The sequence below is a fragment of the Cyanistes caeruleus genome, chromosome 1 (genome assembly GCF_971803275.1).
Source record: "Cyanistes caeruleus chromosome 1, bCyaCae1.hap1.1, whole genome shotgun sequence".
Lineage (NCBI taxonomy): Eukaryota > Metazoa > Chordata > Aves > Passeriformes > Paridae > Cyanistes > Cyanistes caeruleus.
Window position 1 is genome coordinate 22,825,162 of NC_141701.1, and position 25,523 is coordinate 22,850,684.

General features: G+C 42.1%; 1 protein-coding gene across 1 annotated transcript in view; it reads right to left on the minus strand.

The window, feature by feature from the left end:
• Positions 1 to 25,523, minus strand: part of LAPTM4B (lysosomal protein transmembrane 4 beta) — a 58,055-nt gene that overhangs the window by 21,660 nt on the left and 10,872 nt on the right. The window contains exons 2-5 of the mRNA XM_086881951.1: positions 18,755 to 18,866; positions 11,713 to 11,786; positions 10,984 to 11,106; positions 3,042 to 3,140 (exon numbers count right to left, since the gene is read on the minus strand). Of these exons, the coding sequence (XP_086738077.1) occupies positions 3,042 to 3,140; positions 10,984 to 11,106; positions 11,713 to 11,786; positions 18,755 to 18,866 (408 nt within the window). The remainder of the gene's footprint in view (positions 1 to 3,041; positions 3,141 to 10,983; positions 11,107 to 11,712; positions 11,787 to 18,754; positions 18,867 to 25,523) is intronic.

Sequence of the window (25,523 nt, forward strand, 5' to 3'; positions counted from 1 at the left end):
ACAATCCTATCTGGGAGAAGCTAGTAGATTTATTTTTTAATGTTCCCATTCCATGTGGTGAATGAAACACACTTAACCCCACAATGAACCTCTCCAGCTTTCTCAGTTCTGAACCCTAGCTCTAACCAGCCCCTCTCCCGCATGCAAGGGCTGTGCAAGGACCTCAGTGGGTGAGGTCTGTTCCTTGGATGAGGGAGGTCATCAGCCAGCACACACACCAAGGAATTGGCCCTGAGACACTGACCAACATAGGGTGAAGAGTGGCAGCAGCTCAGAGCACGTCCTTGTCCAAGTGCTTTGGACATTGCTGCTGGCCTGCAAATCATGAGTCATAGAAACTTGTTTTCCTCAACCTGTAACTTTATTTAAGCTCGTTCCTAATAATTATTTTCTACCAATACTGCTGCACTGTTAAATGGGACTTCTGATTCAGTTATCAATTCTCTTTCCTGAAAGACTTGGCTGAAGTTTCAAATAGCTGAGCTTTAAAATGTGTGGCTGGACACACAGTATATAGATATATTCATTTTTATCTCAGGAGACCAATATTCACATTTGAAATTAGCCATAGATGAAAGGCCTGAACTCCCTCAGCCTAATCCATCCTTAGTGGATCTCCTGCCTACCACAGCTTAGACTGGTGGCAGTCACCTTTTGGGAGAGGCAGCCCCAAACAACCATCACGAGGAAGGACAGGTGTGTAAGAAGACTGAATGTAGAAAGAGGCACCATGACTACTTCTAACCAGCTTTCAATCTTCCCCTTTGGATGGTGGGAAATTACTTGAGACCCTAAGGATGTGAAACCCACAAAACTTTGTCACCCTGCCTCTCACTGTTGCAGTTGCATTGCTCCTGTTAAGCTGCATAACAACTGTAATGAACTGCAGACCTGTGCTCATCAGATGCCTGACCAGAAGACTGACCAGCATCTTTGTGGAAATTGGAGGTTGTTGTATTGTGCTGCTTCTTGTAACACAGCAAGGGAAAGTCTGTGCTGATCTGGGTCACAGCAGCCCTCTGGGTAACCCCTCGCTGGCAGCAAGTGCAGGGTGAACACCAAAGACCCAGCAGAGCCCCCTCAGGTCAGTAGCTGCTTGCACTGAATCCCATTTGACTCCCCAGCTGCTTTGAATTTCTGTTTACAGAGCTGGGATGGGCTTGAGTTAGTGGTGAAAATGAGATTAAGATTTCTACACAAACTGAAATTTATGCGAAGATTTCAAAGGGATGCTAATGGCAGACCAGTTTACCACATGTATTTCTCATGTTGGTGTTACAGAAGGAGAAGCAATGGGTTGCTGTGCTGATAAAACCTGCAATTAAATCCATCTTCTCAGCACCCTAGAATGCGTATCTTGTGAGTATAAAAAGACTGTATAAGAACAACTGCTTAAAACTGAAAGAAATGCTGTAATTGGAAAGAATTAATAATATTAAACCAAACCACTGGTCTGCACTTTATATGTACATAAATATATATATTTTATATACAAACACTTTATATGGCACCTTACAGGGGCTGGGACATCAGCTGTTGGCTCACTGTCACACACACTGAGGTATGCAATTTTAAGCAATTGACCCCTGTTTTAGAGAGGCTTCTCCCGTAAGTATCCTGTCAGTATCAGTGCTAGGACTTGTCCTAGGCTTTTGTGGAACAGGTGGCAACCTCATGGCTTTCCTGGGAGTGGGGATCAGAGCTTGGCTGTTGGGGCTGTGTTCATGGTCCCAGCTGCTGCTCCATCAGCCCTCCAGGAAGGTAGCAGATGCCAGGTGATGTTTTGCAGGTCAGGGCTCACCATGCCAGGAAGAATTCCCTTGGTCTGAGATACCAAATCTCTCAGGGTGAACACAGAGCTTCATTCTTATCCTTTCCTATCTGCTGTGGATACCAGGACATCCAGAGTGGTCTCATCTCCGGGCTCAGTATCTTATACATGTAGCTTATAGGCATATTATGGAGAACACTGCTAATACTCAGTTTGCTGAAGACCAGCCTGTCTCACTGAACTGGAACACCTTTTGGCTGCTCTGCTGGCAGCTACCTCTTCCTACCTACTTTTCAGAAAGAGAAAGGCCAAGGAAGAGGCCATACTCTGAAGCTGCAGAGTGCTTGGATTTATTTAGCTGCTCTACAAAATTCTTTTTGAGACAGGGCACCAGAAGGAAAGTCATACTTCCAGAGGTGGTGGGCATCAAAACTCGCTAAGAAATTATACTATTTATATTTTTGGTTTTTCTATTAATTTCTTAATATTCTTAGCCATTTGACTTACTTGTTTGACCAGATCTGAGCTAAGCTAATATTTTCAAAGGTCTATGTGTAACAGCTACAAGACCCCTTTTATAGGTGCTCATGCTTACTTCAGAATCCAATGCAGTGTTTGTAAAACAAGAGCGTGCTTCCTCAGTGCCCACTGCTTAGAATTTTTCACCACTGAGTTGCTCTACCATTTCCTTGTTCAGTCAGTCCATCCATGAGATTCTCCTGCAAAGATTTCTTGGCTAATTATTTTCCCTATTTTGAATGACATTGCAAAAAAATGCTGTTAGATTTCCTTCCCCTTCCCAGATCTCTTATGAAAGCACTGAACTGCATGGGTTGCAGTGCTGGAAAGACTGATAATTTATCCTTATTCCCTAGCTACAGTCAGTGAGATTACCTTTTCTCTTCTCCCTATACATCTTAGAGTGGTTTTTAAAGATTTTCATGAGACACACTACCAAACACATTCTGAAAAAACAGTAAGTCTGTATTAACAGGCCCTCCCTTATCTACTAGATGATCCACTGCTTCAAAGGATTCATAAGTAATGAGTTCCTCCTACAAGCATCACACTTCCCCATTGTGGACCATATGTTCTTTTGTTTGTCTATGAGATTTTTCACAATTTTTTCATGATGCCTATAACCCTGTTTCGTACAGGTATCAAGCTGCTGGGGGTGTGGTTACCCAGAACTCTTCTAAAGACAGACCTCCCAGCAGGGGACATGACACCCATGACCAGAAGTGGACTTTATACACAATAGTGCACTTACCTTAAAAGCCAAAATGATACTTATGAAAAGGAGGATAATCACAACCAGACACGTAGGGTTCACAGACATAATCTCTTCCTTGTAGGGAAAATTGCTGGGCTGCATAAGCAAAAATAAGCAAAACACTGTGAATCAATCTCACAAGTCATTTAAGAGCCATTCAACTAATGCATTCTATAATTAACAGCTTACAAAGCTTTCTGTGATTTACTAAATCGGGAGCTCTCCCCACCAACAACCAGTTTCAGTAAGTGTGGCTACAACAGGCATGGTGAACACTCCTGCCAAAGGTTCCCTGGAGGGCTGTGGGATTTGCTTTTTGCTTTGGATGTGGTGTGGGCTCTCTCTTCCTCAAGGCACACTGGGTTTGTATCTGACACAAACTAGCAGAAGTCTGAGAGCTTTGCAGCAGGAAATCTTCCACCCATGGGAAATGGCAAGCAAATCTCATACTCACTGAGTAATTGTTACACTGGCACTGGTTGCCAAAGAACTGGTGGCAGCTCCTTCCAGAAAATCAAAGCAGAAAAACTGGACAGCATAATCCTTTCACCTGATATTTTATTGACATTTCAAAATACATTGAGTCAATTCTACTCCATCTTATTTCAACTAAATTTGGACTGCTTCTCTAGGAGCACTTGTTAGTGCTGCTGTCTAAGTGTGTGTCCCATGGAGTCACGGGTCTTATGGGGGAGCCACCTCATGATTTCAAGTTGAAATGTGGAGATGTGCCCCAGGCCCTTCTGTTACAGCATACATGAAATAGAGGTGACAGAATGAATCTTCCTGCTTAGCACAGGCTCTAGTGATTTACAGCTGTGGAACACTTTAGGATCCATGAATGAAAACCAGCCCCTAAAAATGTTTTACTGTATTTTTTATTGCTTAAAAACTCCACGCCCTTTAAAATGAATGTTCTAAATAGTTCTGAAATATTGCAAGACACAAGTTCCTGTTTCAGTCAGAATAAACCATTGTTCATAGACAGAGCTGTTCTCCACAAAAGATAGCTCCACTGCAACAGTAACTCATTATGTCTGAATGCAATAGTTCCTTCCACACAACTCCCTTTTCCCTTACAGGTCTAATTACTTAACCAGGCCAGTTCTGCATCCTTGTCAGGACAATTAACTAGACCGAGCTGTAACTGTATTCTTGGCAGTGATGGTGTAAATCCAGAGTAACCCCTTAATAACCCTTATTCTAGCACTCAGCCCAGTGCATCAGGAAATTATCTTTTTTTTTTTTTTTTTGACAGCTGCTACTGAGAATAGCTCTTTATTTAGCGCTTCCATGAACTGTTCAGAGTGGTTAACATCAACAGCAGCTGTAACCGTTTGCAGATAAATGTTACATAAGCACATTTTCCGCTTCTTGACAGCAATGTTTCTGTTCCTGTGCTGAATTCCATGGCTGAAGTTTTTATCATGTTATCTTCTTTGTCGAGGTACAGCTTTTGTAGGGAACTAGCTTGCTATAATTCAATAAGTTACTGCTATTTTTCTTTTCCACAAAAGGTTATTCTAAATATAGTGGTTGTAGCTCCCCAGAGACCAAGAAAGCAACAGTGTATGCCAAGAAATTATGAACTGAAAAATTAAACAAAAACTTTATATGCATAAAATTTAAGTATTAATGCCCCAACCTGCTCTCCTGCTTGCAGGAGGGACACCATAAGTTAGGAAGTTAGAAAGTCCAGTCAGTCAAGGACAGTTACAGTAAATCTGTACACAAATGATTTTTTCAGTACTGATCTACTATTAAAAAAAGTCAAAATAGTTCATGAATGTAATAAAAAATTCCTATTATGACTTTCGTTCTCCAAAGAAGAACCTGGTTTTGGGGAACCAGTCACTGGTCAAAGACTGGATGATTGCATTATGTGGCCATAATCTCATGGGCTGTTTCTAAGCATCAGCTCAAAAGGGATTTGCACTGGGGCAAGAGGAGGGCAGGCAAATGACGAAGAAAGTTCCCACTTCCTTGAAATGCAGAACATCTGCTGGAGCCATGAGCCCTGGTCAGGTCTGGTGCAGGATGTGCTGCTCAGCAGTGCCTGGCCTTCCCTTCTATCAGCACCAGTGCCTCAGCAAATATTTCAGCAAAGCCAGGAGAGCACATGAGGAGCAAATACTGTGGTTTGTCCCCTCCAGGCTCAGCTGAGTCCCTGTCCTGACGAGATGAGAGGTGAAAGCAGCCCCAGCGAGGCACTGGGTGCTGCACCCATGCCATGGTCACCCCCACACACAGGTGCCTGGGAGATCTTGGCACAGGGTGTGAAAACAGAAGTTTTTGGAGCTTCCAGGCTTCCTGTGTGGGAGACAAAGCTTTTGGTTCTCTGATGGATAGGCCAGGAGCATTGGGTCAGCATGGAAGAAACCCCATTGTCTTTTTTTGCTAACTGGGCTGGGCCAGCCTATGAGCAGTCTGGTCTTAAGTCACAACTACAAACCCCTTCAGTGCTGTAGGAAAACCAGTTTATAAAATCTGCACCTTTGGCAAGGAAGCAGGAAAGATGAATCTCATCTGGCTCCAGTCTTACCCAGTACAGGGACCACCGTGGAACTGGTGCCATTAGGCAGCCGTGGGGTCACATCCCATGGCTGCAATTGTTCCCAAAATGTCATTAATTCCCAGGGAAAACAAGTACCAAGAGTGATTCAGATGAATCAAACCACTGGCCTTCACTGCCTGCAATGATGAACTCAAATACTGATGTGGATACATGAGGTGGGTCAAGAAATTCTGCTCCTGTCTTGGGAGTTTGCTCTCCTGTGGGAAGAGTGTAGCTGAAATCCTACTGCTGGGAAGGTTCCAGGCACCAGGCTCGGTGCTGCAACTTCTGGAAAAAGATCAGTGTCAAATGTTGTGCAAGGTTTGATGAAGCTGAGACTGAAATACATCTGGGTGGGAAAAATCCAGCCCATCACTGGAAATACAGGAGTGGTCTTGGAGCAGAACCTGACAACATTTTCTATACAAACAAAAGGCAGTTGTAATGGTGTTGCAATGGCATTCTAAAGTCATAATTAAAGTGTCATTTATAACCTTGTCACAGATATGGAGAGGGCTGCATGCATAATAATATACCTGATAAACTTCTAATTTAAAAAAGGTTACTGTTTATTCATATCAAAGCCCTATTAGACACTTAAAAAGACTCTAAAACATGCATGGAAAATGCATTTCTACTGCATTGGTATCGTATAAATGCACAAGAAAAATAAGGTTACGAAGGCTAAAGCAATTTCTCATTCCCTCAGCCTGCTTGCATAACCTTTCATGTCTTCCTTCCCCTTGGACCACAAAAAATACACTTTAAAATACAGTGTGGATTGTCATTCCAAGTTACAATCTTCCAAGTATCAAAATCTTACAAAATTGAAAGAAAACAGCAATGTGTCTGTAGAGTTTGTAAAGCTCTGCTGTGAAGTTAGTGGTACTTCTTTGGAATTATAAAATTACATTAAAAATGTCAGAAAGGATATTTCAGTTTTAAGCTTTAGTTTATAGGCAAAATTTCTTTAAGCTAATCTCTTTTATGTTCCCTAGGCATTTCTCCTTGGATTTAAAAGCATGACTGATACCACCTGAATTGTCAGACAGCAGCATTGCAGGCAGTCCCAAAGTAAAGCTACTTAATGTACTTTGAAAATTTGTTTAGATGAACTGTCATGGTCCTGCACTTTGATTAGGAAAAAGTTTGCATAACTCAGTTGCAGACCAGCCTGTTCTGCACTTCTGCTTCAATCCATTTCATATGCTGTTATCAGATGACAGAAGATGAAGTGTTTAATTTGAAGGCTTTAAAACACACATATATCAAAGATTTAGTGGGGTTAAATGAAAGAAATGTGCTTTAGGTCAAAGTGCTTTACACCTCTGCTTAGACCAAGAACTAAAATGATTTTTATTTTACACATGCTGGATTTACTGTATGCAAAAGTTTTTGCTTTTTAGATGATAATGACCAAGATATCCAGTATAACTCTTAGAAACTTCAATCACATGCCCACCATAAAACCTACTAAATGCAAAACTTACGTAAAATACATAAAAAACTTGTAAATAACATTGACTTATTTTACATGACCCTTCAAGCTAAGATGCTCTTGCAATCTATAGCAATTAAGTAGCACACCTGAGTGCAGCTGGGTATCAAAAGACAACAAGAAGTTTCCAAAGACACTGTTCCTAGGAAAGAAGAAGCCAGTATAGACTGATGTTACCAAACAGCCTGTGAACACAATTGAAACATTTTCAGCTGTGGCCCTGACCAGCTTACAGTACTTGATATGTACTCATCATCTTGCTAAAAGTATGTGGAGAGTTTCACAGTAGCTATAACTCATCTGTGACAGACTGAAATCTGGCAGATGTGCACCAAACTAACTATATGACACTAGATAATAGTGAAGTAGAAATGGTTAAAGAAACAGGGTTTTCCTCAACTTAGAGCAAACAAAAAGTTCTTCTGAGGCTGCTACATGTATTCTGTTACCAAATGCACAGTTTGTTCCAGATATTCAATAATGGATTTGAAAAACAGTTGTGATTTTTCATTTATCTTATGGAGCCGTGCCCCCCTAAAATATAATTTTCCAAATGCAAAGCAGTTTCAGAGGAACAGAACTGTAAGAATGCCAGGAAGAAACACAACCCTTTTTTCCTGCCTACCCTGGCAGACCACTGCAAAGAGGGTGAGGGCAAGACAAGACAACCCTAGGGCTTAGTTGCAAACCGTCAGGAGGGATCACACACCAATGGCACTGCAGTTATGGTGTAATTGCTTGCATTGATCTTCATCTTGTCCCATATCTGAGTATCTGGCAATGGTGGATGTGCCCTTCACATCTCTCCTTTGGTTCTGTCCACTCAGAGTGTATTTACTCTGAACCAAATGTAACAACCTTATGCCAACAGATGTAGCCCTGCCAGGTCGAGGGACAAGGGGTTCCAGTTGAGCCACTTGTGCTTGGGACCACAGCTAAGACACAGGAGGCATAATCAGCTTCAAAGCAGATGCAGAACAGCTTCAAAACTTTTTTGAACAGGTGACATTAACTGTTCAAAATTCATCACAGCTCTTGCTAGTTTTTCCCCATCACTAATCTCCAGCACATATGATAAAATACAAACTAATCCTTGTTTCTAAATGAACTTAACTTGAACTAGCTTCCAGCTGCTCATTAGCATTATGCCTCACATCTAATTTAAACAGCCTTTTAATACCTCATTATTTTGCATATGAAACCTCTAATGGCACTACTTCTTGGTCTTCTTCCTCAGTAAATGAAGCAGGAAAAGCTGTCTCTCATCATACTACAATATTTCCAGCTTTTATATAGGATTTTTTTGGAACTTTTTTACATGTTCTCTGACTTCTAAGCAGTTTTTTTACAACCTGACTCCATAAATGGATGGAGAAAATCCACAGCACCAACAGAAAAGGGAGGTCTCCTCTCCTTAATTGCTCTTTTTTCTGTCCACAAACCCCAAGAGCAATTTTTGCAAACAGCAAAACAACCTAGGGACTCTAGTTTTGGCACTTAAATCCCTAGGCTGCTTACAGGGTCACTGCATCCCAGGCACAGTTGTCAAACCATATGCTCATCTGTATTGCTCAGGCTTTTACATTTCTTTGCATTTATCTCTGTAGCACATGCTAGTGGCTGAACTCGAGTTCTCAGGCAGCCTAGTTCAATGTCAGTGATAAAACCCTAGTCAGGGTGAATTTGCTGAGAAAAGTCACAAGTATTGCCACTGGGAAATGCAGAGATGTGCTCACTCTGGGCAATGCAGGGAAGGGTCTTCCAGAGGATGACACAGAACAGCCAGATTATTCTTCTGCTCACAATTTCCCAACAAAGGACTCAGTCCCTCTAGACAATGAGCCTGGAGAAGCTCTCCCATGGTTGACATCAGCTTTTGTGAAGCGCCTCTTGGGGCCCAACATTATTAATGGAAGTCAGGAGGAACACGAAATCTACTGCTGATTCCTAGAGACCTTCTTCTGCTCAAAATAGAAACTCACTAGCAGATGGTTGGCTTGACCACAACCCTTTGCACTCTGTCAGCTAACCTCTCCTAATCCATGTGATACATCCTGTATCGATCTAGTGCTTTATTGTTGCTCTGAGCATCATGCTGTGAAGTCAAACATCTCATCAAAGTCCATTGTGCCCCTGCCCATCTTTATTGATGAAGCCAGTAATCTTGTCAGTGAAGGAAAATGAGTTTGCCTGCAGGACTGATTTTTCATGAAACTGTGCTGGCAGTGATGAATAATTTTTTTCTGGTCTAACCCGTTATCAATTGACTGTCCTGCCAGCCCCAGCCCTTCTGTTATTATTCAGCTTGGTAGCAATGTCAGGCTAATCAGCCTATAATTATCCTGGAAATCCCCCTTGCCCTTTTTAGCACTGACAGTTTAGCACTCCTGAAGTCCTGTGGTATTTCATTACCAGTCCAGAATATGATTTACAACAGCAAGACAAAGATGTGTGCAACCAAAGATTCAACACTCCAGAGCAGCAGTAGAGATCACAGAGTGCTCTGCTGCACCTTTCCAAATCCCTTCCAAGGCCTGCTCTTTCTGTTTCTGCTACAGAAGGACCTGTTATTTTTTTAGCTGCAAGGAAATAAAGGGATGTTTTAGCACACATTTCAAGAGGAACAGCTGGTCTTTGCCCTTCTAGTGAGTCAGCTCCAAATGTAGCACCAGATTTTCCGCGGAAGAGCAGAGGCTTTTAAGTGCACATTTCCCAGCCTGTTTTTGTCCCTGTCACGTTCTTGCATAGTCACCAAGACTGGGTAAAATCTGGTTACAACTCATTCTCTGGGAGGTGGGGAGAGTCCTGCAGCCACACAGATGCTTGTGCTGCCACGAAAGCAAGGCTGGCACCGATGCAGCAGCAAGGGTCTGTAGGCAAAGCACAGGCAGGAGGGCTCCAGCAGTGGCAGTGCCTGCTTTAGCAGTCCCAAACCACGGCTTGGAAAATTTGCTCTTTTCCACTTGTATCTCTGAGAACCTTTTGATTTATTCCTCTGCTTCTCTCCCAGTGCACCATCAGCAGTGAATGCAGGTGGGTGTTAAATAAGATGAAGGATAACAGGCTCCTGATGCATCCCAGCTCTCACTGGCATGACACGTTGCCTCCTCCTGCAGATTTGTGTGGCTATTTATCTGCCTGCTGTTTCTCATTACCTGTTATTTATACTGGCCAGCTTTCCATCCACACAACAAAGTTCACAGCCGAGCTAATCTGTATTCAGATTCTCAAGGCAGATTTTCAGAGACATTTGCAGCACTGGCTTCTCCAGAGCTCTGTGACTCCGCGTGAACCCTGCTGGACATGGGACGTGGTTCTGTGATGAGACAGAGGCTGGTGTCTTTGCTCTAGGGGGTTGTGATCATATCTTGTACACTTATGCAATGCTGGCCATAGATGTCTGGCCAAAGCAGAATGAAAAGGGAGCCTCTAAATGACCCTAGGATAGAATCCAAAATATTTTCTAGCAAAACCAAACCTACGCTCAAACTCCTGCCTAATTAAATGTGTTATAGCTACCGAATAAATTAAAAGGAGCAACAAAATATCCTTGAAATAGTACCAAAAATAAGCCACTGGATATGAACACAATAAGTCTGAATGCAAAAGCAATTATGTATAATCCATGTCTTGCAATATGAGTCTCACTCGAAATGAATGGTGCTGAGAACTTTCATATCATCGCAAAACCTCAGAGCTTTTCACAAATATTGTAGTAAGTTAGCAATGTAGCCTTGCAAAGATGTCGAATTCTGACTGACAAGCACTGAAAGAACTTCTCAAGGACGGTATGAGAAGGATACCACTGGCTAGAAACAGAGGGGAAAAAACTGCAGAGCTTTTTCCTCCCAAAGCCCCCAAAGGCCTGTGAACATCAAGTGATTTACCAGGTGGCGGAGGTAGTCCTGAATTGTGCTGGGATAGACGAGTACACTGATGGCAACCAATGTGTTGAGAGCAAAGTCAAAGATCTGGTAACAGAAGAAAGGGATGATCCAAGCTGCATGTTGCTGAAAAGGAAATAAATTAGAAACTCATCAGCCATAAGTTAAAATAGAGGAATATATGTCTTTCTACAGGAATCTAAGGAATATCTGACACTATGGGGTATTAAATCAGCTGAAAGAAATATGACAGTCAGCCAAAAGGTTTGGCCAAGGAAATTTGGCTATTATACTGCAGTAGTATGTGTGGTGCAACTTGCACAACTCGTTACATTAGGACATTTAGAAACCACACAATACTTTTCCTTTCTAATCAATAGGATTAATGTTGAGACAAACCACAGGCTCGGGAGGTGAATGGGAAAAAATTCCCTTGACTTTTGATAAGTACAAGATTCAGTTCTCTGAATTCACCATTTACCCAGAGCTTATTTTATTACTCATATTTGAAACTGCAGACAATCAACACAACTGCAGCAGGGGGCCCTGGGGTACCACTGATCTAAGCAATCAGCTCTGCTGCCTCTTCAACTTCCTTCTTTTTTCCCCCGTCTCTAAATTTTCAGCTAAACAAGTAAAGAAGCAATTGTTAGGAAACAGTTTTCTTAATTTTGTTTCTATGGAGTTGTGTATTTCACTTGATTCGTGTCTTGCCCGAAGATAATGAATTACCTTATATGCGCCATATGTAGCCATTGCACAGATCAGGATCATAAGGAGAGAAATTGCGGTGGCAATGCACATATCTGGAAAAGAGACACATCAATGATTGCAGACAAATTCAGAGCTGGTTCAATTATTTTGCCACCTCCCTTTTGCAGAGCATGTAAAAGGGCAGGGTGGGAGATGGGTGGAGATGGGGTCTGGTGCATCATTCAGACATTGCTGGAAGAAATCTCTGGCTTTTGTGAGGAACCTCCTAAATACAAGAAGCACAGACAGTGCTTCTGCCTGTGCAAGCCAGCAGCATTACACTGTGCTGACACTTACACTAACACTGTGCAAACCACTACAGCCTCTGTAAGACTATGGAGATGAATGGTCTCATTTTTCTAAGGGTTTTCAAAAATCAGGAGCAGTCTTGACCAGACTGTTTTACTGGTGGTGCTGGTATTTGTAGTCAGAATGTGTCTGCTTTTCTGCACTACAGATTGTTTCTTCATCAACAGCTGCTGCATACTACTGCTCATATATATATGTCATTTGTATACTGGAAAAGGAGCAAAATGGCAGATAAAGGCATGTTACAGCAGAAATAACATCTTGAAAATTTACATTTCAACTAAGAAGACTACAGAGATATATCTATTAATGTATAACTGTCAGGAAAGTTAAAACAGTAAAGGAAGGAAAATATTCTTTAAGGTTTTGACTGGAGGAATTACAGGACTCCCATCTTTTTCTTCTACTGCTAATCAGCTTTCAATTAACTTTTCATTAGATTTAAGAAGTTCATATACCATGAACAGTTGGAAGGAGATCCTGGGTGAAAAAATTACATGTTTGATCTTCTCCTATGCACCTCCCTAGATATCATTACAGACCACTGTCAGGAGATGAGAAATGAATTTCTGAACTTGACCTTACAGCGAGTTTGGGAGTGCAATGGAACATTGTGCCTACCTTTCTGAGGTTAGGCCAGTGTACAAAGACAATAGAGGATGTGAAGTAAACAGGACATGGCTTTAGAGATCCCACCTCTGTTGGTGGCTGTGAGGTACCTGCTGCTCACATTGCTCTCACCAGGTGTGTTTAAGCTACCTGCCTTAAGAAGAGGAACGTGGAGGATCTCTGAGATGCACGAACACATGACAGCATTCAGGATGTTCACTACCCTGACTCTGGAAGCACTCAAAGTGTACAGGTGACATCATTTCTTCACAGAACTGCCACAACATCTAACTCCAGAACATGATGAGGAGCATCCCACAGCATGGAACAGTCCTCAACTCCCTGGATGGTTCTGGGTACATGCCCTGGAGCCTTCACCCAAGTCTCTGAAAGGATCTGGCAGCTGTGAAAGGTCTCACCAGCCACCACCAGGAAGCAGTGCAGGCTCACCCAGGTCATGGCTGAGGAGGAAGGACAGTCTAAGGAGAAAGTCTTGTCTGTCACTATTTCCAGACTACCAGAATGATCATCCATGTAGGAAACAAAAGACCCAGTCCTTGATCCTCCTTTGCCTGAGGGAACACAAACTTTGCCCTAGATGGCACTAATCCAGATTTCTGCTGGCCCTTGATGCAGAGAGGAACCTGAGACTTGTGAAGCTGGCAGAGCAAGAGGAGACTGCTGCTGGCAGGTGAGGACATGTCCAGAACTTCTCACATTTTCTGGCTCCTTGGGCACTGCACCCACCAACAGCAGGATTAAGGACTTCAGAACCCAGGTCTCTTCCAGAATACTGCCTGTGTCCTAGGTTTCAGGATACTTGTTCTCTCTCTGTTGCCCCCAGTTTGTCCTTGTGATTGCATAGGAACTCAAATGCCACAGAAGAAGTCCAATGGCAGGCTACTTCCTAATTTAATGGATTAAATTTGAAGGATAAAGTGCCCTTTCCTGGCACTTGGGAGGAGCACATTCAAACCACTGTATTCTGATGAGGCCCTGGAGCACAGATGTCCTTTCTCACAGTACAAATGCTTGAATCTTTGTCTTACTGTCAAAATAAGCAGGCCTCACCCAGGAGAGGAGCCTGCACCCAGCGCTGGGTTTAGCTCACCCTGCTGCTCCCTGCTTCCTTCACAGTGGCTTCCTGCAACTCAGCTCATGGGTGCACACAATGCCATTGGGAGGCAGCTGGGCTCCCTGCTCATCATTCAGGAGGGAATGACATCTCAGTCATCCCAATTTACTCTTCAATGGCACCTCCTTCTCTTAAAATGTGCAGAGAATACACACAACCAGTGCAGTGTTTGAGCTGCATTACCTCAACCAGTTTCTAGGTTTTTAGGAGCTGTAAAGGCTGTGCTGTGCCTGTTAGAAGTGATCTGAATTCTGCCCTCAAGAGAAACATGTATCCACAAAATATACCTCTATTAATAAAAGGTACTGCAGCCTCTTAAGACACTACTGTATGTGTGGCCATTTACTCTGGCTGCCTACACATACATGCTGTGAAATCTAAATTATTTTGAATAGACCAGGTACAATTGAGGTAATGAAAGAAAAGAAGTGATAATGGCTGCTGTAGCCACTAACCTCAGTTGTAACCTCTTGTAAAAGAGGCTCTTGGATCAATATTTTGATTCTGATCATCAGTTTAGAGGCACTGCTTATGTACATGTTCTTGATCCCAACCACTTACTTCCTGCATCCAGAGGGATGCTGCTGTCATTGTCGTTTGCAGCAGATGCAGGAGTCACAGGTTCCACTTTACTGGTGACTGTGGCAGTACTGGTTCAACTGAGCCAGAGCCCAGCAAACCGTGAGGAACGTGGTATTGAAGATCTGGTCTGACACACTCATGCTCCCTATCTCCAGTGTCTCCCTAGCTGTGTTCCACCATGCCAAGTCCTAGTTGGCTCAGGCTGGTTCTTTCTCATTTAAGGCTTCATTGGTTTTTTGAGCCATGTCAGCTCAAATTAATGAGAATGAAACTAGATATGCAGCACATTAAATGAGAAACTGACAGGAGTGTGTGATTTTTTTTTCCAGCCATGCTGTGCTTTCTATGGCATTTATGGTTAGAAGGGCTGTGCTTGGACTGCTGAAGGGGTTATCCAGCCTATGGCCCTAGATGTCTTTTTGAGTTTTATCCTTGGGTTTAAAGAAACCAGTAGAGTTTTTTAATTCTTATACCTTGCAGCGACATCCTACTTTCCTGCCTCTTTGGAGACAAAATGCTGCTGGGGCTGGGCAGAGCTCCTGTCATGGGGTACTTGTGTGCACAGCAAGCTGCAGCTCAAGCTCCTTCAAATCCATCTCAAAAATATTTCCTTGCCTTCTCCTCTCCTCTTGCAGAGGAGGCTGGTGGTGGGTGCTGCAGGGACAGGCAGGAGCAGCCAGCAAGGCCAGTCCCTGAGGCAGGACTTGTGTGGAGCGATGAAGACCTGAAATCCTCATCACCTGCCCAGCCCTGGAGTTAATCGCTGGCTCTCAGCTTTGACGACAGGGGCCACAAAGCTGCTGATCAGCAGCCTGCAATCCTCAGGCAGTTTCTCCCATTCTCCCAGCCTTATTTATCCAAGAGCCTCCTGACTGCCAGCTAAGGATTACTGCCTTGCTCTCTCCTTCAGGCTCCTTGTGCAAGCTTGATGCCACTGCTGCCAGCCACCGTGCAGCCTCCTGGGTCACAGCCTGCACAGCAGCAGCATTTCCTCCCTGGGAAGGAGAGGAGGGCAATGAGATGGAAAGAGTATTCTGCACCTTTGAACCCAGCACATTTACTGAAGAGTATAAAATTAGAGGGGAAGACGCTGCCCTGAATATCCTATGCTGGGAAGGGAACTTGTTTTCTGTGCCTCCCTCTATCTGGGACTCATAACTACATAGGTGGTGTTGATGGACTGGGGCAGGAATGTACCTACTCCACCACTTCCATTTATCCCCCAGCAGAAGTCCAAGCCTGCTGTCTGTAGATTTCTTTATAAATTTTTTCTATTTGAATTAATATTTTTAAGTCCTGAGTGCATGTCATATTCAGCAGAGAGATCATCACATTATTCTCCCCTGCCCTGAGACGTCTGCTTGTTCTGTCTGCCCACCCCAGGGCAGAGATACAGGCAGATTTTGACCTAAGTTGCTGACATTGGTGTCAAAGCTCCCCTCAGCTTCTGTAGGGCATGCAGAGGATTTCAGTCCTTGCTGTCATGTTGCCTGTGAGGTATCACACACATCTCTGACACTATGACAGCGGTAAATAAAAGCAAGCAACACCCACTGCTTGTTTGGGCTGTTGACACGTCAGGATGATGGTCTGTGTGTCTGAAGAAGCTGAGCAGAAGGCTCAGACAAAACCCTCTGGGAAGTCAAAATGAATTATAGGGCTTTTCCATCTCTTGCTCTGAGATTATTAGTCCTTTAACAGCAGCAGTATTACATTGAGCAGCTCACACATTTCTAATTTTCCCTAGTCCAGCTTCTAAACTCCCTCAGGAAATAATAAAAAGAAAGATGAGACTAAATGGGCTCAGCTGAATATCCAGCACAGGAAGGAGCCCAGCATTTTACCCAGCTCTGAGATCTACATCTTGGAGAGCCACACAAACCACACACACTGGTGTCTCCTTCTGCCACATGGTTAAGTCTCAGCAGACTTTCTTCCCGCTTGTTTCCTTTTCTAGAATAGAAGGGAAAAGAAATAGCCTAGAGCTTTTATCTAAGTGTTCAGGTAAATCTTTTCTCTAACTAATCAAGCAGGTATTTTGGAGCCTCTGGTAATGATCACTTGGTCCCTTGGAACCACACTAAATTCTGGAATTAGAATCAATGCTGCACTAATATTTTCAAGCAGTTTGCACTAGACTGGTTGTGGCTCTGCAGATGGCAGGAATGTTTTCCACTGCTGGAACAGAAAACTGAAAATTCTCCATAAACCAGGTACAGCTAGAAATAAATCTGAATACAAATATTTGGGTAATCCTGGTTTCTTGGAAGTCAAGGGAAACCTGTCATTAACCTCATTTGACTATTGTGACACAGCTGATAAGTTTTTTTCCAGATGATGTTTTCAGATTTTTTATGAGGGATCCTCTTACAGGAGAGAGAAAGGGAGTGACAAATTTTACATGTAAACTCTGTGTCTGCATTTTTTTGTTGTTTGCTATTGATAAGAGCATCAATAGTAATGAGAAAAATGGCTATTAGTATTTGTGTCATTATTATTTGTCAACAAAAGTACATATAGATAACAACTTTGGGACCTTCTTTAGCATAAAAAATTATGTATCTTCCTGTATTTCATACACATGGTTTCAGTGCATGCAGCAACCATGACAAACATTCCTTCAAAAAAGACAAATAAAAGTAGGAAAAGAGAAGAGTATGTGGAAGTTTTTCTGATGATTTATCTCATAATAAAACATTTCATTGCATTTGAACAAATACAGTCATGCTTAAAGAAAAGAAGAAAGAAATTATCTCCTGCCAGCTATTTCCAGTAACCATAAAAGTCAGTAGCTTGATTCAACTGCCTTTACTCAGTAAGGCACCAAACCAGAGGGAGTCAAAGAATAAAAAGAGATTAATTCAAGTGCTCATTCGTAATTTAACTGCCTGTGAAATGTTCCCTTTACCAAATGGAAATGAGGTTGCTTGGCCCATAAGCCATCCTTTCACAGTCTTGCAGGGTTCACTTCAGAAGCCTTGATAAAAATATACAGAAAATACAATTTTCAAGTATAGATGGAAATCCCCAATGTACTTTATCTGACAGCTACTGCATTACAAAACAGAATTACAATTTTAAAGCCTTGGGCACTGGCAGGCTTCTGATGTTGGCTATATAAAACCACACTGACAGACAGTCATTACCAAGGTTAATCTCTGAGAATTAGGACAAGGCAGTCAGTTTTAATATGTCAGAATCAGCTAGGAGCCCATCTGTATCTACTATGGTCCTTACTTTCTTAAATCCAGTTATGTAAAAAGATTTTTAGTTGGAAGTTGTAGGTGGTTTTTCAATGAAGACACAATAAAGTAGCAATCACCCCTTATCATTAATTCAGTGTAGACCCTCAAGGCAGATTTGCATTAAAGACCTTGTGGAAATAAGCATCCCTTAAATGACACCCAGCATCTCTGACACAACAATGGGCAATTTCCTTTCTCATGTGTGGGGCTACTGCTTCTCCTATGGACATTTTTATTGACTTCAGAAGGAATGAGGAAAGGACTTAGAACCTCTAGCTGTGGATGGGGGGCATTCTGAGCAGAAAGACACCAGTGTGATTAGCAACAGACCTTGTTTCAGACTAGTATGAGAAATGTTGAATGTAACCATTTTGTGAGCAGAAATTAAAATAAACCATCATTTTAACAAAATCACATTGAGGGAAAACTTTACTAGATATGAATTAAACAACAGTTAAATCAACAAACCACCAAATAATTTGAAAAAGTTATGGACCAAGGAAACTTTTGCAAAGGACAGGAGGTTTTGTAGGAGACATAAATGGCCTGGCTTACCCTTCTCTGAAATGCTATTGAAGATTTTCTGTGATGCCTTTCAGTAAGGGAAGGAATTGCTCTGTGTTATTGCTGACATGCCTGTGACTATACAGTTGATATTCACATTTGTGTCTATTCGAGCAGGTTTGTGCAAGTCATGCCACATGCACAGGGCAGTGCATAAATACATCCAACATGAATGAATGCACTCAGCTGTCTGAACAGCAGCGTGGGCTCTTGTGCAGGCACTTGGGATGTGGTGCTGGGAGGCGCAGAGACTCCGTATCTCCCTCTGTCCTGCAAAACTCCCCTGGGGCTCTCAGCACCATGCTCAGGGATACATCTCCCTGCCAAGGGCTGGCTCTGCCCCTGCCAAGCCAGGACACAGCAGAGCAGATGGATTGATTACTAAAAGGTAGGTGGCAGATAAGGTTACTACTAGGAAACAAGCTTGAACTGTGCCATGACACCTTTCACAATATAAATACATCTGTAAAATACAAAGGTGAAGCAATAATTAAAAGGACAGTAATTACTGAAATGATAGGACAGTTACATAAATGCTGGAGCAATGAGTGCTAGTAATTAGGTAATTTGTACTTACTGGCATCATCCATAAATTCAAATTCACCCCCTAATTCAGCACTAGTCAGGTGGTACTGGTCAGGGTCAGTCAGGGCACTCAGCAGAATCAACAAGACCACCGAATTTATAATCTACAGAGAGGAAAAAGGGAAAAGGATCAGTCTGTGAAAGTAATCAATGAAAAACCTCTGGGCAACACATACCCACCCTGTTTCCCACCAGCTATGATAGAGACTTTTCCAGCTGCACACCTGTAGTATTTAACTAACACTGCAATTAATTTCTCTAAGCTGGTAAACAGGACTTCTTCCCTAAATGGCAGCATGAAAATAAAACAAAATGTAATTTCATTCCAACTCTAGTCCACACCAGAAAAGTTACCACTGCTCTTTCAGACCATAAAGCATGTTAGCACATCCACCAGTCATTCTGAGATTATTACAAATGGGATCTGTAATCAAGGACTATCAGCATGGCAGAGCCAGAACTGGGGACAGGCCCTGTAAAATTGCTAGATGATCAAAGAGGAGCTCAGTTACTGGAGAGGGCTGTGTTTTTAAGAGGCCATGAGTGAGGTGCTGGTTCAGATGAGTTGCTAAATGAGGAGGCCTGGGGGGTGGGAGGAGGTGGCAACGTGAGCCCCCTGTCTGATGCTCAATTCCTGTGTCATATGGCACAGATGGACATTCACATCCACCAGGGCATTGGCTATGAAATGCAGTAAGTGAATTAAATGCCAAGAACATCAACTGATTCAGTAGAAGCGGATTGTCAAGTATCAGCTATGAACGGATCGGAGAGGTAGCCAAGAGCTGCATTTTAAAACAAATCTGAACAAAATGCTCATATCACTTTGAAGTGAAGAGAGCTAATTGCAGAAAAGAAGATTGCTCAGCATGAAATAATGCAGCCAGGCTAAAAGCTTATTCTACAGAACTAGGAAGATAACTGGTGAAAAAGAAAATGGAAAAAAAGAAAACTGAAAACAGTATGCTTGGAAAGATGGATTTTATTGCTTTGTTTCTCACTTCAAAGTCATCTTAATCTCATCACAGGTTTCTAACAGCAACAAGAAGGTGTAGAAACACAGGTTATTTCAAGACATAATAGGCTAGAGAATTTCTCAGGTAAGAGAAATGCTTTTTGATAGGTAAATTCTATCAAGTCTAGCCAATTCCAGATCTGTTAACAATCTTTAAAACTGCTGAGAATAGTTCACAAGACAGGAAAAGCGTAAGCACAGTTTATGCATTTTCAAAGCAGGAAGGTCATGTAAGGAATTTCTAGATAGACTGTGAGATTCAAGAACAAAATAAGAACAGATAATCAAGCGGTCTCCCCATTAACACTTCAGGTTTGTATGGTCACAAGTTACAATCACCATGGGCTTGTCAAGGAGAAACTGTAATTAATTTATCTTATTTGCCTTCTCTGACAGAGGAAGAGGCCTTATGGACAGGGCAGAAACAGTAGATAACATCTCTGCAACTTACCACACCTTTTGACAGACATTATGAGATTCTCATAAATGAGCAAGGAAAACCTGGTTTGGTTGAACATGCAGGAAGGTGAATGCACTGCCAGCTGGGTAACTGTACTGAAAGAACAGCTGCCACAGATTTAAGGATTCACAACCGGCACAGAAGATACATTGATTAGTACATTAGTACATTTTCCAGTACTGTTGAGAGACTTGTTATTTCGTAACTTCTACCTTTCTCTAATATGCTGACAATGCCAAGTTATAAGCACTTTGGGAGACAAGATTACAATGATTTTGACCAACTAGAGCACAATTCCGACAACAGAGCACAATTCAGCACCAAAAAGCTGAAAGAGAAACACATTTGTGAAGAACTTCAGAAGAACGTGAGGCAAAAAAAGCTGAGTAAGTGACAACTGCTCAGAAAGGAGTCTGGGTATGACAGTGAATTAACTGAACACAACTCAGTGGAATCCCATAAACTCGTCCTTGTGGCTACACAGTGGTGGGCAGCGCTGCAGAAACCTGGGTATTAGATGCATAAACTATCCTCCCACTTGCCCTCCATGGGCCTCTGCAGAAAGGTTTCAAAGTCCTTCTAAAATGTACAAGGGAAAACCCTGGGGAGGATCCTGCATCAGAACAGAGGGTAGTCAGACATCTGGAATGTAGGACAGATAGGGAAAAAACTGGGGTTGCTTAGCAAGGAAAAGGTAGGGGGAGGTGCTCTCAGTCTTTTATTAGCAGAAAGGCAGGGAGAAAGAACGAGGCAACAGACCTTCCTCCAGATCCACTGGGTAGACAGATCTGAATTATAGCAAAAGAAAATTTAAGTCAGACAACACAGTGAACAATAAGAAAATAATCAGATGGAGACTGTTTGGAGGGGGTTAGAGATCGTCATTACTGTATTTTTACGCAGGACAGTTAAATAGCTTTATGGTGGGAATGCTGTAGAATGATCTTGTCTTGGCTTTCTCTTGGTTTTGAAGACATCAGTTGACTATTGAAATCAAAGTTACACTCCATAAATCCTACAGGGTTTTAACATTATGTATAACTCCATATCACAACCTAGTTCTTGTTTTATACTCCTTTGTGGAAAGCTAGAAGACATAAGCCAGTAATAAATATGTTACCTAAGAAGAGTACTCAAAATATCCAAGCAATCAGAAACCATAAATGTATAGAATGTTGCTATTTTAAAGACATATTTTTTGGGTACAACTACAGCCATGAAAATTTATAAAATACTGACCTACGCACTCTACTTTCTCCTTATGGACATGTCCTGATTCACATTATGTGATTGTCAGCATTGCCTTAAATTCTGTATAAGACATAGCTTGTGTTTGCTTGATCTGAAGTCTGCTGCAGTCAGTAGGAATCCCTCTAATGCTCTTTAGGGCATTACTTTTCTATTCTATCAGTTTGTTCTCTTGTGATCTTCATAATCATCTGAGCACTTTCCAGCTGTGCAGTCAGCAGTGCAAGAGAATACACCACGTGTTTGTTTGCTCCCTCTTTCTCCCAGAAATGTGTGCACAGTTGGGTGTATTGTGTTCATTAGGGTTTTCCTTTTGTTTTGAAAGTGATGTGTCTGTTGAATTTTGAAAAATGCTTTAATGCATAAATTCAGTGTGTCTAAAACTTACTGACGCAATGTTTTCCAAGGACACACAGTCAAGGACAAGAGCATAAAAAACTATTCCCTGTTGGTATATGCAGGTGTTATGAGAGCTGAAATCTCCATTCTAGGAAAAGCAAAAGTGATTCCTGTGCTCTTTTGATAGGGCCAAAATTTCCTTCAAGATGTTTTACATTCCTTCAGCAACAAATAGTGTAACAACCAATTAGCAATGCTTAGAAAGCATTTTAATTATGCAAAGTTTCAGGAAGCTGTTAAACTCTATACCTTCCCAGTGAGACACACTGTCCTCCTTTTATGGATGGAGAAAGGCTGAAACATGGCCATATAGCAGTGGGGTTGTAGCAGGATGCTCTCCCTGGAATGGGGTAAAATAACTCCAACAGTGTCCTATTTGCAAAGCTATGAGTGGTAAATGAAGAAAGGGGATTCATGCTGCCTGTGGTACTGAACAATGCTGAAGCCAAGTCTGACTCAATCCTGAAGTTAAACACTCTGATAGTGAGATGAAAATGTGGTAGACCTGGTAAAATAAGTGGATAAAGGAACAAAGAAGTGACACTGCTGATAGCTTATCTAAAGCTGCTGAGCTGCCACAGCTGGCCTGCAGACCTAATGGCTGACAGTCAATAACTCAGTCCCACCCTTGAACAGCAGGGTCTTCTACCATACCCCTTCTTGGAGTGCCTGTGTGGAGGCTTCCCTGAGTGGGCATGCCCTTCAAGGTTATCTTTCAAGGCTGAGTGAAAGAACTGGCCCATGGTCATTGATATGGGTAGCATCGATCTGTTAATAATAATTAAATATCAATTAATAAACCTTTTTTGCTAGCTTTAATACAATTGCTTCAATATTGTTTCGTGGTGTACTATAATAGTTGTTAAAGCTCCTATACTGTGCAGTAAATAATTCTTATTAAGATAGTTTTGTCTAATCATTAGAATAATAAAAAATATATATTTATCTATTTAAATATATATTATTCTTGCTATCATTTATCCTGTGGGTCAAAGTTGTATAAAGGTTCAATTATATTTATATAATCCTTTAGACAAAGTGTTGACAAAGCCTGGGGTTAAGACTGGCTCCAGCCATACCCAGACTCCTGTATGAGGACTTGAAAAAGCAAGGGGATCCTTTCTACACCCTGTGACTCAACAGGAGGGCTTCTTTAATAAACTTTATCTGAAGCTCCCACGCTGCCCATGACAGGTGTTCAGTAAGAATAAATTGCAAGACTTTGCACTAACAAGTGAGAACTGTGACCACTGGGTTGTACAGCTGATTGCAGCCCCAGTGCTAGCTGGGGCTCAGGAGGGGAGCTCCAGGGACACTAACAGCCCTTATTTGACCTGCACAGCCCCAAACTGAGCCTCTCCACACCCTGCCTAAGGTCCAGACCCCATCCAGGTCAGCCTGGGGTCATCAGTCTCTCCCAGTGGTGCAACAGGATGCCAGCCTCCAGCCATGCTTCCTGGGTGGGCCCTGTGAGTGCATCACCCTGCAGCTTGTCTCCAGTTGTGTCCCTGCTCCCAGACCTCTTTGCTTTGGGTTGTCCCCCTGCTTTATCACTGCCCTGCTGGTGGTGAACACCATCATCAGCCCCAGTTCTGCTTCTGGGCTCAGTGTGTGTTCAGCATGCCCTAACCACACACTGGACAAAGATCCAACAGAAAGTCCTAAATATGCCCAACTGTCCTCTTATTCTGATATGGAAATAAAATATTTATTTTTTAAAAATCCCAAAATCTTACTTCTCTGGCAGCCAGATGGAATTACATCCACTTTTTAATCAATGAAGGGGAGGAAAATAACTCCTTTATAGAGACCAGAGAATGTATGAAGCCAAGGGGAAAGAGGAAGTATTATGGGAGAGACACCCAGGTATTGGAGCAGTAACTGAAGTTCCTGCTGTGGGTTTACAAAACATAATTTCAGATTTCAGGAGAAAACACTTCAAACACAGCAACAGCTGTGTGAGGAAGGTGCATGCAGGCATGAGCAAGACAGGCAGCCAGTGATGAGACTGGGACTGGCACCACCAGCCACTGCTTCCACCTGCACTGTGATAAAAAACCAGCAGCTTAAGCACAATGTGAGGCAGTTCTGCTGGAGAGAATGGCCAATGTTTAGGATGCAAGGACACAGCCTGTGTCTTCCACAAGCAGCATCCAGCAATTAGAAACTATATAATGCACTAAAATTTTAGACTTCTGCCTTCAGTAAGTCACCTTTTCTCCATGTCATTTGTTACAGAGGTCAACAGAAACTGTGGCAACCCATGGGAATAAAATGCAAGGGAGAGGAGTCAGAAAACACTGCAGCAACAGGTGATCAGAAAACAAATATCACCATCAATTCAAATGTTTTGTAGAAGTGCAGCTGCATGGTATCTATCCCAGCTTATCTAAAATAAAATTAGTTCCAGCAGGCCCTAAGAGCATGCCACGAACACTGATCTACTGATGACACCTAACTCATCAAAATAAAATAGCTTTGATAAAGGAGTTTAGAAGAGGAAACATGCTCATTTTAAACCAATACACTGCATTGAAAATACAGTGATGTTTCTATTGAAACATCTGTTTTAATAGTCTGTTGAAGTCTACAGGGTCCCCTCTACAAATATTCTACTACAGCTCTCCCAAGACCTTCTAATGCAGTGAAGAGAGATACCTATATTTACAGGGAAAAAAAAGGAGTCCCCCCTCCCCCAGCTTTATTTCTGTTAAGGGTTCAATTTATAACTGAAGCCATGCATGTGGCAGACTGAGTGTTATGGGTGGTGAAAGATGTTCCTACAGGTTTAATTCTGTGACTGCTTTCAGCCTCACTGAACTCAAGAGAGATCCACTTAAGCACCCTCCTTAAACCTCGGCATTGGTGGAGCGCTAACTCCCTGCCTGTGCCCCTTTTTACAGCTCCAGAGCCGGTTTCATGACACTGTGAAGCCCAGTAATATGTAAGAACTGGCACACAGAGTTCTAGCATATTTTTAATATCCCACAGAAGTGGCATGGTTTAGTTTGTTGTTCTCTACAGAGATACCAAGGAAACAAATTGCCAAGGACATTCATTTTAGTAGTAAGAAATCAAACATTTTTAGTAAAACTTAGGAAAATCTCAAGCAGAACCCATGTACCCTCACCTCTGCTTTAACTCTCTTAATTTCATAAGTCTAGGTACCTGCTCTCTATGATAGAAACAAAACTTCAGTCTTAAACTACTTTTGCTCCTTGAAACTAAACAGAAAAGTATTTTCTAGCACTTGGATATTTGAGGTCACTATCATTGTCAGAAAAAGTAAGAATGTATGGGAAATAGCTATTTAAGTATGTCAATTCTCCCTATCTACCTTTCCCTTCTCACTAGGCATGCTTTTTGCATATTTTCTCCATTTTTTCTTTAGGCATAGAAGTTATTAATAAAAGTGAGAACACTTTCGTTCATCAAAAGGACAAAAGATCTCTGCAAAGGAAAAAAAAATCAGGTTCAGAATTTAACTAGCTCAGGGTAGATTTGCAGTATCTGGGGTGCCTTTCCCAAACTTCTCTGTTAGTGTAGATAATGAATAAAGGTTTATTGCCCCATATAGGAAGATTTTTTTATCTGTTCTCTGTCTCCCCCTGTTAGGCAAAGTTTTGTGTTTGTTATTGT